Consider the following 17111-nt stretch of genomic DNA (forward strand, 5'->3'; position numbering starts at 1 on the left):
AGGGGTAGGGGGCATATTCCGGAGCCTTTTTCGAAAAGCTGTCCCTCTTTTGAGAAGGGGATTTGAGCTCATAAAGCCCCATGTGAAATCTGCTGCCCGAAATCTTGCTAAAGACGTTGTAGGTCATGTTTCTGAAGCTGTTCTGAAAAGAGTGAGTCCGCCTGGACCGCAAGATGGGTCAGGCCTCATGTACCTTCCAAGAAAGCGAGGGGTTAAAAGAAAAGCATCACGTGTGCAACTTACCGGACCCCCACGACCTGCTAAAAGGAAGGTTGTTAAGCGGCGGCCACCTCAGAAGCAGAAGGCAAAGAGAAGGGTAGGAAGACGACCTCCGAGCCCCGGAAATATATTTTAAACTGCAATGGCTTTTATTCACGACGGGTCACAAGAATGCACGAAATCTGAATTAGACCTTTTCCAAATAGCACCTACGCAAACTAGCATTGAGAGGTGCCTATATATTGAAGTCCCACCCCTAGCAGCATTGTCAGAAACAGCGCCACTCGAGTTTTTCATCGCTGGAAATGGTGAAGATTACTTGGATTTAAATAACACCCTGCTTTACCTATGCTGCAAAATTGTCAAAGAGGATGGGACAAACCTTGACAGAGGTGCAAGGGTAAGTCTGGTGAATTACCCGATCGCCGGCCTCTTTAGCCAGTTGGATGTGACATTGGGGGACCGTCTCGTCAGCCAGAGTAACAACTGCTACCCTTACGGGGCCTTTATAGAAGCTGTCCTCAATTATAGTGAAGACACCCTATCCACTCAGTTCTCCTCAGGCCTGTTTTACAAAGACACCCATGGAGAACATGAATCAACTGCCCTGGATGGAGATAATAAGGGGTTTGTTAAAAGAGCCGCCTTCACAGCTGAAAGCAGAAAAGTAGATCTGCTCGGCCGCCTTCACAGTGACTTGTTTTTTCAAGAAAAACTTATGCTAAATGGAGTGGATGTGAAAATTAAACTGACACGCAGCAAAGATGCCTTTTGCCTCATGACGGATGATCTGAACAGGGCTTGCAAATTACAGATCTTGACTGCTTCCCTTTTTGTAAAGAAAGTACGAGTAGCTCCTGGTGTCCGTTTAGGCCACGCAGAGGCACTCTTTACAGCTAATGCAAAATACCCTGTGGACCGTGTGGGCATGAAAGTATTTAGCATCCCTGCTGGGAGTCGTGTCAGCAACCAGGAGAATCTCTTTTTGGGGCAATTGCCCAAGTTGTTAGTGATTGGCCTGGTGGATAATGATTCCTTCAGCGGGGCCCACAATAAAAATCCATTTAACTTTAAGCATTATGACATCAATTTTGTGGCACTCTACATGGATGGTGAACAGATACCTGCTAAGCCGTTGCAACCTGACTTTGGTGCTGGAAACTGCGTTAGGGAATACATGCATCTGGTTCAGGCAGCTGGCAAACACATGAAAGACAGATCTTTGTTAGTGAACCGTGAGGAGTTTGCAAGTGGCTACACACTGTTTGCTTTTGACCTTTCCCCAGATCAGGAATGTGCAGATCACTATTCCTTGATTAAAACTGGAAACCTGCGAGCTGAAGTGCGCTTTGCTAGAGCATTGCCTCACACTGTCAATATGGTGGTCTATGGCGTTTTCGACAATGTCATAGAGATAAATCATAGGCGAAACGTTTTATTTGACTATATGTAACATGGACACCCTCCAGCTAACAGCTGTGTTATCTACAAACCACTACACCAAAAAGACTTTCTCAGGAGTGTTTCCAAGCGATTGGCTCCCCAAACAAAGACTGCATCGAAGACCTGCCGGGCTAGTTGTGAACACCCACCCCCACAACCTCCCTGGAGAACATTGGCTTGCCATATACTTGGAAAAGGATGGACGTGGCGAGTTCTTTGACTCTTATGGACACCCTCCAAACAGCCCCTTATTTCCAAAAACTATTGTCAGATTCTTGAGGCAAAATGCCAGTGAGACTGTATTCCAGCCCCGACAACTGCAAGCCTCTGACTCGGTCGTCTGTGGATATCACTGCATATTCTTTCTGCAGCTGCGCAGTAAGGGGCTTTCTTTTGAACAAATTCAAGAACTCTACTCCGATGATCTAGCACAGAATGACCTAATGGTGGAGCAGTTTGTAAAAAACAAGAAAGGCATGTCCAGGCTTGCCCCCAACTTCTTTGTACAACCCCAGGCATGTGTCTCTTGCAGCATGTTTCACCAACACCACAATAATATTGACTTTCAATAAAGTGCCCTCATGAGGGTTTAAAAGTGACTTTTGTCTGTCTTTTTTTTTTTAAGAAAAAAATACACCAGTTCAATTTCAAAGAAATTTTATTTTACATAATTACAAGCTTATCCAGTTGGGCGGTGTTGTAGCTTGACGCTTTTTAGAAGCTCTGCGAGAAAGCGGTGGTGTCCCTGTACCAGGACTTGGGTTCTTTAGATGTTCCAAGGAATGGCGATTAGTCAGGTTACCCACAACATAAGATGGGAGGTTCATTTCAGCCATGGCTTTCATGAAAACATCCCAGCCTTTTGGTATGTTATGGCTAGACAGGTCATTTGTTTGAGTAATCGCCTTCACTAAATCCATCAAATGAGAACCCTTTATGTTTTCCCCTCTGTATACAAACGTTCCACTGTCATCCCAAGAAGAAATATTTTTGTTTTGTTTCATTTTGTTGAACAGCACCTTTGCACGGCTTTTGTATCTAGCAGGCAGGGTGTCTATGATTTCTTGGAAGACCACGTCAGAACTTGCAGGGCTTTCTGCAGAAGTAACCTCTGGTGTAGGCAGAAACAGGCTAAGTTTTGATTTTTCAGTTTCCCCCTGCTTCACATGAGCCAAATACTTTTGAAGCAGTGCTTCAAAATGCTTGGCCTTGTCATATTCTGATAAATCTTGCCTTTGGAGAGCCCCCTTCATTTCAGTATTTAAGGATTGCATTGTGGTGGTTCTGATGTTTTCCTCTTTAAGGGGCGGTGGATTCCTTAAGTGTTCCAACTGGTGGCTAGGAACCAGGTACATTTTTTCTGCATATTCCATTACTGGTTTGTTAGAAGGCTAGTTAGGAGGGGAATGGCAAAGCTTAACAGAGGCGCTATAAAGCCCCCAGATTGTTTGACCAGCGCCTTCTTCTTTTTCAGAGATATTCTTTTGTTACTCAGATTTTTAATAAAAGTCCGCCGCTTCCTCAGTACGCATACTTGGCGCGGTGATAGAGGGATGTTGCCTTTTAAAGTATTGAGAGCGATTTCAGAGATTGCTGCAACCAGATCATCCGAAGCTGAGCAAAGAACTGCTTTCCTCTGTTGCGGCGAAGCCTTGATAAGTATTTTTAGGAGAGCCAAATTCCTCTTTATCCGTCTGGACATGTTGCTCTTCAGAGGATTCAGGGAAACAGGATGTTTAAGGGACTTGCGGTTTCCTTTTGTATGCAGTGGAGGTCTGTTTTGTTTTTAAGACATATGCCACAGGCCACTCCGGGGGGAAAAGTCCAGTTCTTAGCCTGTAAGAATCTGGTGTAGAAGTATTTAAATCCACAACCAGATATCCATAAGGCTTTTGTGTGGCATCCTCAAAAGCCTCCAGAAAGAATTGTGACTTTCCAGGGTACATTTGACGAGCCAATGTTGCAATCTGCAATTTGTCCCTGGGATTTTTAAACAGTACCAGATATTTGGTATTTAAGCTGATGGTTCTATTGCTTTTTCCACGGAAAAAAATATTCTGAGTAATAAATAAAATACTGAGATTCCGGTGATGTACGTATTTAGTAAAGGCCCTTTCAATCTCAGGGTTTTCACAAGCAGAGTCCATCAAATCATCTACTATGATCATATTTACTTTATTAGGAGGCAGCAGCTGATCATCATTAAGTATTTCAGGCAACCCTTCAACAAACTTTACAAAGGGGTACTTACAAAGGAGTTCTTCGAATAACTTTTGCCAAAGTCCGTAAAAATACACGATATTTTCAGGCATTACAGAAAGTACATGCTGGGCATTGTCCAAAATGTTTTTAACAAAGAAACTTTTCCCACAGTTGCTAGGCCCCGCCACCACTGCAGAAAATGGATGTTTCCAACGCACGTCCATTCTAAAAACCATATGGCAGGGTTTTATAATCATCCACAAGGAACCTCTTATCATAAACAACTTTCAGGGTTTTCTTCAGTGGCCCTGTCTCAATGAGAAACTGATTTTTGTTTCTTATGATGGAGGGCTGCTGGACTCGGATCTCTTTAGGAGGCTGCTCTGGGCTGTAATCTAAGACCAGATCCTTCAATGTTTCAAAGTTTATTTTCTCAGAATTTGAAACATTGAGCGTGATGCCTTTGGCTTTCATGCATGCCTTACCCCCTGACAGAGTATATCCATAGGTTTTGGGCCCAGCCGACGTGAACTCTGTGATATGCTCATCTGGCGGGATCTCACTTGTGAGATCGCCTAAATAATCACCTAAAGGAGGATTCCAGTCCCCCTCCCTACTCACAAAAATCACAGAATCAGTATCATGGTACAAGCAACGATCTTGAAGCTTGTCTAGTAAATCATAAAGTTCTAGGCGGGCATAAGCAGTTGTAAAACAGGCAATCAGGACATTTGTATTACCTGATAAAGTAAATGTATCTTGTGCATGTTTCCAGGAGACACTTGCTGTTGCATCATCAATAATATCAAAACCAGAAATGTCATAGGCTGGAGAAAAGGCATATTCTAAAAGCTGGGTTGCATCCCTCACTATGCTGGTGTTTACTAAGTTTGAACGCTGACCAAACTTTCCCCACAAAGAATTTAGAAAAAGTTTTGCAATTTGCCGCTTTGCAGGGTTCACAGCTATGTGATCGGCACGCAGTTGAATACCTTCTTTCTCTAAGTAATCTGCAATGTATTTTGCCTTTTTTTCATCATCTGTACACCAACTCGGATAACCAGAAGCCTCCTGTTTTTGGCGGAGGTGAAGCTTAATATAATCTGAAAACAGTTCTTCAGAGGATTCTGCAAAGTGCCACACCTCACTCATTGACATGATCCTGTACCCCTTCTCTATAGCTTTCATTAGTTCTACAGTACACCATGTCCCTTCTAGAGCCCTTTCCTCAGCAGAGTGCCCACATCTCACCCTCTGCTTAGTCTCAGCACATGTGCGACACAATGGGAATAGAAGTTTGTCCTCCACTTTGAAGGGTAAAACAGGGAAAAAGAGACCTCGAGGTGGGTGCATCTTAACTTTGGCAATGCCAATGTATTCAGATAATGGGGCAAAGTCCTTATAAATAATTTGCGGATGTCCAATTGGATATTTCTTTGTCTTGTTCACAAACGGGTACAGGCTGGTGAAATCATAGTAGTGTATTTTTTCACCCACCTTAGGTTTGTAATATAGACAAATAGCATTTGTCCGGCCCCCAAAGAGAGCGTCTCTGGGGCAGAGAGGTGTTGGGAATTTATTCTCACTCAGAAAAGCTCTAAGCTCACTGTCAAACTTCACCATGTCCCTCCACTCATGTTCCCACAGAATCCTAACCGCAAACCCCTGGCTTTTCAAATAACTTTCTTTCCTTAGTGTTCTATAGTGTAAGTCACCAAAGGACGAATCTGTCAGTGGATTTCTGTCAGTGGGGCTGAAACATTGTGGACAGCCACTGAAAAAACAGCATTCAAATTCATAAGCTGTGGGTTGCCCTCCAACTACAGCATAGCCATCAAGAAAATAAGGGCCTCTTTGAAACTCGCCACCTCTTAGTGCATGCTGTATCTCATAACCTTCTTTATGCTTAAGATACAGTAGCCACTGTATAGAGGGGGTTGAAAATCTCTTTGTTTGTCTGTGGTAATGGTCGTGTGGCAGCAGGGCAATTGTACTTGGCTTTAAAAACATGTGTCTGTACATGGACATACAAACACCTGCAAGAGTTATATAATTAAAAGGGTCAACTGAGGACATGGCAATAATTTCTCCCCTGTACAGGAGACAGGCCTTTCTCAGGATTCTAACATCCTGCTGACAGTAATAGGCCAGTTCTTTTTGGAGGTTAAATACAGAGCCTTGGTTTTCCTGGTACCAGGAAATAAACGCGGCTCTCTCACCTGCCATCATGTTATCAATACCATAATCCTCCATCTTAGGTAATGGACCCACATAGTTAGAATTGGCTGCAGTGTTAAAGAAATGGGGGAAGAAGCCCTTGCAACCCTCAAAACCCATGGCTTGTGGCATTTTGGCCAGCTTCATAGGCAAAAAGTTTAAACTGTCCAGAAACTTGATGTTCAGCTTCTTAACAGTTACACACATCAGTTTGCCACCCTGTGTGATGAGGTCCACATCTATCTTCTCTGCCAAAAGCTGTCTAATTATAAAGTAATTGTCATAACCTTTTGCATTGTGGGCTAGGAAAGTGTAACCCCTGAATTGTTTGGCAATGAACCTTTTAACAAAATCAGAAACACAGTCAGTTCCTTTGAATTCCCAGGTATCACACTCCTCTAAACCCATTGCATAAATATAATTTGGTATGTGTATGCCAGTTTCTTGCATACATTCAAAATCATAAAAAATGTATTTCTCTGTTATTTCAGAATGTTTGATAGGGGGCATGAAACAGTAGTGCTTGTTTATATCTCCGACAACATCCTTACATTGTTTACAACAACGAACTCTGCAGACATGTTTCTTTGGGGCATAGGCTAAGCAAGATTTGCAATAGATTTTAGTTTTACATATGTTTGACAAAGCCATGTGCCTTTCTAAGCAGACTCTGGATTTACAATATACTTTACAATTAGGGCACATTTCCTCCTGCTGCTGCTGAAGCTGCTGACCGCATCGGGGGTCCAAACATAAGCGACATCTATACTTACAGTTGTGTGAGTGGCTATAAACATTGCCACATATAGCACAGTAATTTCTTTGGCCAAAAAAACCTTTTATATTTTTTACCCCAAAATAGTGCTCGTCGTGTAGCAAGAGGAAGTATGTTTGGGGGTATGCTGGGGGGCCTGATCTAAAAATTTCCCAGCCTTTTCCGCTATGTAGCACAACACCGATATTCACCTTAAAATTACTTTCAAATGTGGGCACATCAGACAGTAATATTTTCTGTTCATCAGAAAAACCTAGATCTCTGTACAACTGGCGGGCACTTTGGGCTAATTCTGGAATGGTGACCAGTTTTTCTTCCATAACACCCAAAAGACTTATACCAAAGCACAAGTTACCATTTACATTATCAGGATCTAATAAGTGGTGCTTCTTCTTATGGATAACCTCACTGTAAAGGACAGTACTTATAACCCTCCTTCCTTTCCCACCTCTGTTTCTAATTACAGTCATAACTAAGCGCAGGGAGCCATGAAGATGGATTTCAGCGTTACTTTGCATGAGGTTTGCCATCTGGTTAATAAAATCATCAGCTGGGAATCCACCCAATGGCCTCCTCACGGATCGCAGAGGATTAGTTAGACCCCCTCCATCAAGATGTAGTTGAACTAAATCTCCCTCATGCACTCTATCCCCCATCTCATTCAGAAGCTGCTGTATAGATTGACGGATAGCTTCCTGTGCTAGCATTGGATGGCCTAACTGCTCCAAGTTAACAAACCTGAAAACTTCTGAATGTTGATCCATTGGCAAGCACTGCAGTTGCCTTTCCCAATGTCCAAGCCTTTCTAGGTAAACTCTTGGCATATCAGGAGGTTGGGGAACTTCTTGTGGGGGACGTTCTAAGGGAAATTCCTCAGGAGGGGCACATACGGGGGTGGCTGCATTGTTAATGTCTAATTGAGAAGTAGTGGGAGCCTGTTCTTCAGAGCTGACGGGGCAATTGTCTGATCTCTCAGGATTTCTGCCATTGTTAGGAGATTCATATCCTTTTTGTCGAGACGTAACCATTTTTTCATTCTTCCGGCATTTGAGAATTACTCTTTGCCGTTGCTTTTTCAATTTCAAGTGCTTGCTTTTTCTTTGGTGTGTGGGCAGCTGCCCTATGACCTTCCCAGACCCCCTTTGCCTGAACCCCCTATCAACACTTATACTGGCTTCAGCACTTTCTGAATTTTTGAAAGTGGCACCAATAAGACTACGCACGGCCTGCAAGGTCACTTTAGGGTCTGAATAATTGTTAACCAAAGCTCTTATGTCACACAATACTTTAGATTCAGTATCAGTAGTGTCCATTTTATGTTGCTTGCAGGGGTGTTCAGAACCATTGCTCTTTTGTTTACGCTTATGTGCAGTTTGGTGTTTGAATGTTGGCTGTGGTTTACCGTATACTTTCGGGGTGGTGGGTTTTGATGTTTCTTTCATGCAGATCTGCTGCTGCTTCAGGGAAGTTGGCTCTGTTGCTTTGCACCCCGTTACAGGTTTCAGGACCAGTCGTGGGCATGGATACAGGCAGAACAAATTTGGGTCTGGAAGAGAGAAAAATGAAGATAGGTTTCCAGGCTTTGTCCCTCACACATGGCCTTATAAATTGTATTGTTAGCATACCCTTCCCTGCATTTTATCACAAAAGTATGCAATTCAAATATTTAAATATACCTGTCTGCAACCTTCTTAGAACAACATTATCGGATAAAGTCTTAGATTCTTTCGAGCTGCAGTTCTGAAGCAAATGGGCAGGGGCACTGGTATTTTCAGGTTGTAAGACCAAGCAGGGGGGTTGATACCGAGTGGAAAAATTTGAGGCTTGTTTGGATGCTATTTTTTCTGTGTGGGGAGAGAGAAAAAATGGGGCTGATTACACACATCTCCCTGTATGTCTATCACAAGCATAACAAAATATACAAACCAGCTATTTTACAATACCTTTCTGCGGGCGTTTGCTTTTGGAGCCTGTCTCTTTTTTCTGAAAGGAATCCTGTGGAGTTTTACAACGCTTGCGATATTTAATAAAGGATTCAGGAATGAAATCATCCTCATCATCTAGGGGGGTCAAGAGAAATAAATTCTCATGAAATAATCACATGGCTTCATCACCCCCCCCCCCTCAATCTCCCAAATCTGTGAAAATATCATGCATTTCAAATAGTTTAAATATACCTGACTGCAACCTTCTTAGCACCTCATCTTTGGATAAAGTCTTAGATTCTTTCGAGCTGTTTTGTACTAAATGGGGGAACAGCAAAATAAGGATAAACTTAGGGGTAGAACCACATGATTGAACCACAGTTGCCCACATGGGCCAAAAAATAATATTCTAAATATACAAAAAACATACCTGGTTGCTTGGAAGGGCTCCCTTCAAACATTGTGGGGTATTGATTTAGTTTATCACTACATTAAAAATGAGAAACAGAGAAAAAATGTGGGTGCCCATGAAATAAAATAAAACTTTTTTGGTCTAAAGGTGCCACTGGACTCAAACTTTATTCTGCTGCTTCAGACAAGCAAGGCCTCCCCATTTAAATCTATGCTTTTACCCCAGTTACTTTTAAAATCATTTTGCTCCTACATAATTCAATTTACCCATTACTAAAGGAAAATATGCCTTAAAAACTTACCTAGTGTTGCCTCTGCCTTGGTTTCACCCTGAATGGCCAGAAAGAGCCAAGCTATGGAGATGGTGATGCTGGCTCCTTTCTGTGGAACTGAGAAAGAGGAAGCCTACAGATGCGCTAATCCCTTTAAAACATTCTAATCTCCTTTGTGTAAAAGCTGTCCCATGATTCGCCGTTGGTGTCAGGTGATTTGCAGGCTCCATGGAAATGCTCCTCCTCCTCACTGCATTCTGCTTCCTCCCTCACCCAGACCCCACCCCACCCCACCCCACCCCCTCACTCCAGCAATGTGTCCCACATGGCCTGCTTTTGGATTCTGGTAAGCGCTTATATTTTATTATTGCTGTAAATGGGGCTTATATAATTTTGGGTATCCCAACCTCCCTCCAATACTCTGTTGTGTGCGTAAGAGCCCCCCCCCCCCCCCAAATTGGGGCTAATAGGATTGTACTAATATCCCTTGCAAATTGAAAAGCTATGGTAAACCCCCCCCCCCCTTCCACTGGGACATGCCCAGGCAAGAAAAAACAGGCGTGTGTTTTAAACAAAATGGTTTCTTTATTTACAGATTTATTTACAGTCAGTAAAAGAAGATGTAATGTCTTGCTCATGAATTACAACAGTGTCACAGTTTTATTTTCCATGGCGAGTTACAAAACTCTTGTAGTGTTTATCCTTAATATAATCTTTAACAAACTGTAACATTCTTTTATCAGTTTTTTTCAAAATTCTTTCAAGGGCTTTTCTTGAGTCCGCGGCGTCACCTATAGTGCTTAAAAGGTTGAAAATCTCATCCATATTTTCTTGAGTGAAAGCCAGGCATTTTAGTGCATAACCTATGGATGTTATGATAACTGCAATTTGTGTACAGCATAACTCATCACATATAAACTTAACATTCTGATCAAAAAACTTAGGTGGCCATGTAAGACAATCGTGATCACGTTGGGCAGGTAACATTAAAGAACAGCCTTCACACAGCTGATGCAAATATTCTCCAATACAATGTTTTAAAATACCATAAACAGAGGCCCTCACAAGGCTTCGCATGGCAGCCTTATGCCTTTTTGGGGGGATAAAGTCCAAAACCTCATCGATATCCATTTTTAGAGCTTCCCTCATAGCGCCAATTCTCTCGCTGGGCCTCATACATATAGGCAATGTGGTGGTAGGTGGCTGTTCCTGTTAAAAAGGATTTCAAACACATTTAAAAATCTTTTTTTTACTGCTTGGTAAATGCTAGACATATCCCCGCCTCACCCCCACAGACTTTTTAAATGACTTTTCTCTCTCTCCAAAATTACCTGATCCAGAGAGATCTCTGTTATAGACAGCAGCTGGGAATCAGAAATTTCTTCCCCAAACAAGCCATGCGCTGGTTCTGTAGAACTTGTTGAAGGAAATTCTGGCTGGCTGATGGCAGGGGCCTAGAAAAATAAAGAGAATATTTACTTTTAAACTTGGATACTGTCCCTCTGGGTTTCTCTCCTGCCCACCTCCGCCTTTAGTGGCCATTTTTTCAATTTACCTGTGCTGAGGAATCCTCTGGTAAAATCAATGCCTGTGTATCCGGATAATCTTCCAGCAGCTTCTGCCACATTTCCTCACTTCCAGACATCATGTCTGTGGCTGCTTTGCCAAAATCCACGCGGCTCTGAGTCTCGTGGTCAACCAAGACATGCGCTGGTTCTGTAGAACTTGGTGAATGAAATTCTGGCTGGCTGATGGCGGGGGCCTAGAAAAATAAATAGAATATTTACTTTAAACGTTTGATACTGTCCCTTTGGGTTTCTCCCCCCCCCCTTCCCTCCTCCTGCCCACCTCCACCTTTAGTGGCCATTTTTTCAATTTACCTGTGCTGAGGAATCCTCTGGTAAAATCAATGCCTGTGTATCCGGATAATCTTCCAGCAGCTTCTGCCACATTTCCTCACTTCCAGACATCATGTCTGCGGCTGCTTTGCCAAAACCCATGCGGCTCTGAGTCTCATGGTCAACAACTGGTGATGGAAAATGGAGCTTGGCAGGAACAAGCTCTTCATCCTCACTATCACTTATATATTGCCTTTTTGCATTAGGCCTCAACACCGGTGGTGGGGTGGTGAGGATCAGGGGCCTGCTAGGAGTCACCTTGTTCAAGTCTGCCTCATCTGCAGCATGGCTGGCAGCATGATGGCTTTCTGAAGGCGGACAGTTAAATATTCGGCACCAATCAGGCTTGACCCTCGGGGCTGCTGTGGTGAGCATCAGGGACCTGCTAGGAGTCTCCATGTTTTCAGCAAGAGCCGTGGTGAGTGTCTGCTAGCACAAGTGGCTTCTTTCCTAAAATCACTTCTTTGGGAGGGGGAGGGGGGGCTGTCCTAGCCTCTTTGCTATTGGCCAGAGGTGACAGGGCGTGTTGCTAGAGGGAACACATGGCCGTACCTGGTCATCCCCATTGGTTGTGACGCAGTAGGGAGGGTTAATCTATGCTGCACGTCACTTCCAACGCTGTCACGAGGGGTGTAAAAAGATGGCTGCGTTTGCGGCGGGAGCATGGTCTGTGGAAATTGTTTCCGGGGCAGAAGGTGGGGGCATGACACCATCACTTCCAGGGAAGGGGGTGTACGTGGCATAATGGCAGCACATCCGGGGCAGGGGGCAGGGGGCAGAGGGCATGATGACGCCCCTTCCGGTGTCGTCAGGGCGTGTGTGGTGTAATGGCGGCACATCCGGGTCAGGGGTGCATGGGTGGGGCATGTTGATGGCACTTCCGGTGATGTCAAGGGGCGTGGTGACATGGCGGCACTTCCGGGGCATGGGGCACAGGGCGGGGCATGACGACGCCACTTCCGGTGACGTCAGGGGGCGTGGTTATGCAAATATGCTAATTAGTATGCAAGGTGGTGGGCGGGGTTTCAGCTCATTATGCAACGTGTACCCTTTTACTACTGAGGGCCCATATCCAGTCGGTGCTACGCCATCTGCACTGGTTACCAGTCTGCTTCCAGATCAAGTCTAAGGTTTTGGTTCTAACATTTAAGGCTTTACGTGGCCTGGGTCCTACTTATCTGCAGGACTGCTTATCTGTTCATGCCCCCTGCAGGACTCTTTGCTCTGCGGGTATAAATTTACCGGTTGTCCAGGGCCTGCCGGGACATACGCCTGGCCTTGACCAGGATCAGGGCTTTTTTGGCCCTGGCCCCAACTTGGTGAAATGAGCTCCTGCAAGAGCTATGGGCCCTGCGGGATTTGTCAGCTTTCTGCAGGGCCTGCAAAATGGAGCTCTTCTGCCAGGCATTTGGCTGAGGCCAGAGTAGGACCCAGCGTAATCAGCTGAGGATCTCTAGCTAAAACCAACTAAGTCCCTCACTCCCAAATAGAGAGCGATAAACCCATGCTAATTGGACAAGGGTATGTATGGGTATGTATTTTATTGTCCATCATCTTGATATTATGTTATTATTCTAATTTGTTTAATGGGTGATTTTAGGGGATTTTATTGTTTTTATGGATTTTGTAAACCATGGTGATTCATTTGAGAGCAGTGATATATACATAAAAATAAATAAACAAATATGTTTATTTAATAAGGCACGCCTGAGAACTATTTTGTGCTAGTACTATAAAGGAAATATCTCCCTTATGAGTCAGGTACCCTGTTTCTGAGAAGCAGTATATCAAGCAACATTTAGGGCTCCAGTGAGAGGGGGAAGATGAGGAAGTCCTATTCCAGTGATGGAAATGCCGCCTGATAGCAGTTGTTTACTGAAGGCTCCAAAGCCAACTATGTTAATATGAGGATGAGCCTTAAGAGTGCACTTCTGGATGCTTGGCTTAGCCGGAGTAATGTTTACTAGCTTATTTAGAACTTTGTTTTGATTACAAAATCACCATCACAGGGACTTGGGATGCTTTCTTGCTTGGATTCCATTCCTTTCTGAGCTTTTTGATAGTGCATGGTAGTGTAATTTTATGGCATAGGCCAAGAAGAGTAGCAGTAAATCCACACAAAACTGAAGAGAATGCAGTAAAAACAGAATGAGGGAACCTGTCAGTGGAATTTTAAAGCTCAGCTAACTGAGAAATCCTAAATGGAAAAGGACAAAAGAAACTTGACTAGGTGTCTCTGATTTGGGGAGTGCTAAGCATTTTTAACTACTATAATGCTTGGGCACTTTCCCAGAGGAAATCCTCTTTAATCACTGGGTTTTCAAGTAGATCTCAAATATGGCTGGTGCTAAAGATTATACTTCCAAGGGAGCAATATAAAGCATATACCCACAACAACCTCAGTAAGCAATTTATATGAGCTTACATTACGAGCCAGAGCAGAGCTTTTTCTGAACTCTCGGTGAGAACTCTTCTTCTCTCGGTGAGAACTCTTGTTCTCATACGCGGTCTGGGCCCAGTATACCTGAGGGATCACCTCTCCACCTACACCCCTCAAAGAGCCTTGCGCTCTACTACCTTCAACCTCCTGGTGGTCCCTGGCCCCAAAGAAGCCCACTTGACCTCAACCAGGGCCAGAGCTTTCTTCATTCTGGCCCCCACCTGGTGAAAAAAGCTCCCAGACACCAGAGCCCTGACAGAACTCGAACAGTTTCGCAGGGCCTGCAAAAGGGAACTCCTCCACCAGGCATTTGCTTGAGGTTGACTTGGACCATCACCTCCAATTGGCCCTCAGGACCCCCACTCCTATTATGACCGTCTCTAATCTGCCTAACCCACTGGGTCCCAGTAAAAGTTGAGCTGAGGCTCCTTTGCAGTTCTATCATATTATAATTGCTGTTATCATGTTGGGGTTATTGTTGCTGTACTGTTATTGTTGTTGTCACATGTGTTACCTCATGTTATCTGTACCTGTTTCCTGTTTTCTGTAAACCACCCTGAGCCTTTGGGGGAGGGCGGTATATAAATATAAATAAATATAAATACATTATGGAGCTGTTTCCAAACAGACTGAAGGGGTTTCTCCTTTTGCTACTCCAGAATTCCATGATGTGGCAACACTACTCCCAGAAAAGTCCTGTTCTGTCAACCCAATCAGCAAAGGAGATACATGAGCAGAATGCTTTGGATGATCTTACTAAATATGTTTGTGTATACAGGCATCAAGAGCCTTTTGTGGCGCAGAGTGGTAAGGCAGCGACATGCTGTCTGAAACTGTCTGCCCATGAGGTTGGGAGTTCGATCCCAGCAGCCTTCCATCCTTCCGAGGTCGGTAAAATGAGGACCCAGCTTGCTGGGGGGTAAACGGCAATGACTGGAGAAAAGGCACTGGCAAACCACCCCGCATTGAGTCTGCCATGAAAATGCTAGAGGGCGTCACCCCAAGAGTCAGACATGACCCGGTGCTTGCACAGGGGATACCTTTACCTTTACCTTTATACAGGCATCATGCAAAGCTATCTGCTCTGTAAAATATGATAGGCCCTTAATGTCTTGAAAGGGTGAATGGCCCAAGGTATTTTGGAGGCTGAGGAATTTTTGCTCCCAGTGTGATAAAAATAAAATGAAACCAAACCAGTGGTCTTCAGTCAATGGTTGAGGTCCTCAAGAGCAGTGGTCCCCAACCTGCGGGCTGCGGCCCGGTGCCGGACCGCGAAGGCCATGGCGCCGGGCCGCGGCTCCCTCTCCCCGCCCCCCCCCCCCGCAGTAAAAAACTTCCCAGGCCGCAAGCTTGCGGCCCGGGAAGCTTCTTACTGCAGGAGGGCGGGGAGAGGTAATCAGGGCCGGTCCGCGCGGGCGCGGCCCGTGCACGGGCGTGGCCCGCGGGTGTGGCCCAATGTGCGGGCGCGGTCCGCACGGGCGCAGCCCGATGCCCTGCCGGTCCCCAGCCTCAGAAAGGTTGGGGACCACTGCTCAAGAGGGTCACAAGGTAGTACCAGGAGGGTTGTTAGCTTATATAGAGCTTACCTTCTCTTGTGCTGTGTTTTGGAAAGAGCTCCTGCTTGCACATATGCATGCAGAGCAAGAATGCCATGACTAGTCCATCTTTGCTCATATGCTACAAGGAATAACAGGATGGCCAAAGCTATTATGGTGTAGTGAGTAGAATTTTTGATATGGGAGATCTATTTTTAAATCTGCTCTCTTTCATAAAACTTGCTGGGTGACCTTGAATTAGTCACTCTGTCTTAGCCAAACCTACCTCACAGGATAAAATGAAGAAGGAAGAACTACGTGTACTGCGCTTGGTGGAAGATGGGATAATTTTTTTACTAGCAGTTGCACCCATTGTCCTGCTGATAATTTGTGTAGCACCAGAGGTATTGCTTTAGGGTGTCATTCACTCTCTTGGTCTGCCTATCAGTCTGTGGATGGTGGGTCAAGGAGAGAAGCAGTTGGGTGCCCAGGTATTTGTGCTGGGATTTACAGAAATGGGAAATAAACTGCTTTCCCTATTGGAGACCGTGTGCTCTGGAATTCCATGTAGCCAGAACACGTGGTGAAGGTATAGGTAAAAGGTGGTCAGAAGTCTGGCACATGGAATGAAGGTCACCATCTTATTGAAAGAGTCCACCACCACTGCCCTCATACTTGCCTTTAAGTATGAACTGATTACTTCTATTTCATCATACTGTATCTGAGGAAGTGTGCATGCACACGAAAGCTCATATCTTGAATAAAAAAATGTTGGTCTTAAAAGTGCCACTGGACTCTACATTTGTTCTTCCACTAGGACTGTAATATATGTCTGGACCTTTGGGAGGTCTGTGATGGAAGGACTGCAAAGCAGCTTGGGTCACCCCCATTGCCTAATATGAGAGTGTTTCCCCTGGGAGTCATACTTAAGAAGACATGCCAATGGGCTGCTCAATGGCCTGTGCAGCCTTTGAGACCTTTAGTACCCTCTTAGAGTAGATAATGAAGGAAAAAAGGGGCTGCCAGCAGGTCACACACCTCTTAGATGATTTTTTGTTTGCAGGCCCACAAGTCTCACCATGTTAATCCAAACAATTAAAGTTGCCCACCACATCTGAGCTGGAAGATATGATCACAATGTCATCTATAAATCTCTTGTAAATAATAATATCATTGTAAAAAAACAACAATCACAGCTGTATTGTAATTAAATAAAAATTCAAAATGTGCCATATATGGATTTGCAATAGAGGGTTCCATTGGGCTTCCCATGGCAACCACTTAAAACTTTTGGTTCCTATAGGACTGAATATGAAACACGACATTTTTTTTTTGTAAATGTCATCAGCTTGTATAATTTTTGTGGTGTATTTGTCTATTCTAATTGACAACCTCTTATAATGACTGCATTGATTGTTTCTTGTTAATAATTTTTTTTAATTGTAAGATTAAGAGTTTGAATTTGTGTCCTTTGTAATTACAAAACTGAGATGGTTCAAATTGCCAATTTTGACAATGTATTGTCCAATTTAATTTGGTTTCTCTTTAACAAGAATTGTCTTAGTTACACATATGTATCTTGTTAATAGCAACTCTTTAGGGTAGCGATCCCCAACCTGTGGGCCGCGGACCACATGTGGTCCTTCGACTAATTGGAGGTGGGCCCCGAAGGACGCCTTCTCCCCCCCCGGCCCTTTACAACACACTTCATTGTTGTGGCGTGTCTGTATCTTATTTTTAAGGGATGTTTAAATATTACCATAGCGATCAGAGA

At 44.2% G+C, this 17111-nt stretch overlaps 1 protein-coding gene and 1 long non-coding RNA gene across 2 annotated transcripts; one reads left to right on the forward strand and one right to left on the reverse strand.

The window, feature by feature from the left end:
* The first annotated feature begins 361 nt into the window (after nt 1-361).
* LOC143828892 (uncharacterized protein F54H12.2-like) lies at nt 362-1672 on the forward strand. The gene has a single exon (XM_077319054.1). The coding sequence runs from the start codon at nt 362-364 to the stop codon at nt 1670-1672; it is 1311 nt and encodes a 436-aa protein (XP_077175169.1).
* A 6985-nt stretch (nt 1673-8657) lies between these two features.
* Nucleotides 8658-9264, reverse strand: LOC143828699 (uncharacterized). The gene is made up of 3 exons (XR_013227835.1): nt 9212-9264; nt 9034-9099; nt 8658-8916 (listed from the first exon to the last, which is right to left on the reverse strand). It is a non-coding gene; the product is annotated as an uncharacterized LOC143828699 (long non-coding RNA).
* Between the last annotated feature and the right edge of the window lie 7847 nt (nt 9265-17111).

Source organism: Paroedura picta, chromosome 2 (genome assembly GCF_049243985.1).
Source record: "Paroedura picta isolate Pp20150507F chromosome 2, Ppicta_v3.0, whole genome shotgun sequence".
NCBI classification, from domain to species: domain Eukaryota; kingdom Metazoa; phylum Chordata; class Lepidosauria; order Squamata; family Gekkonidae; genus Paroedura; species Paroedura picta.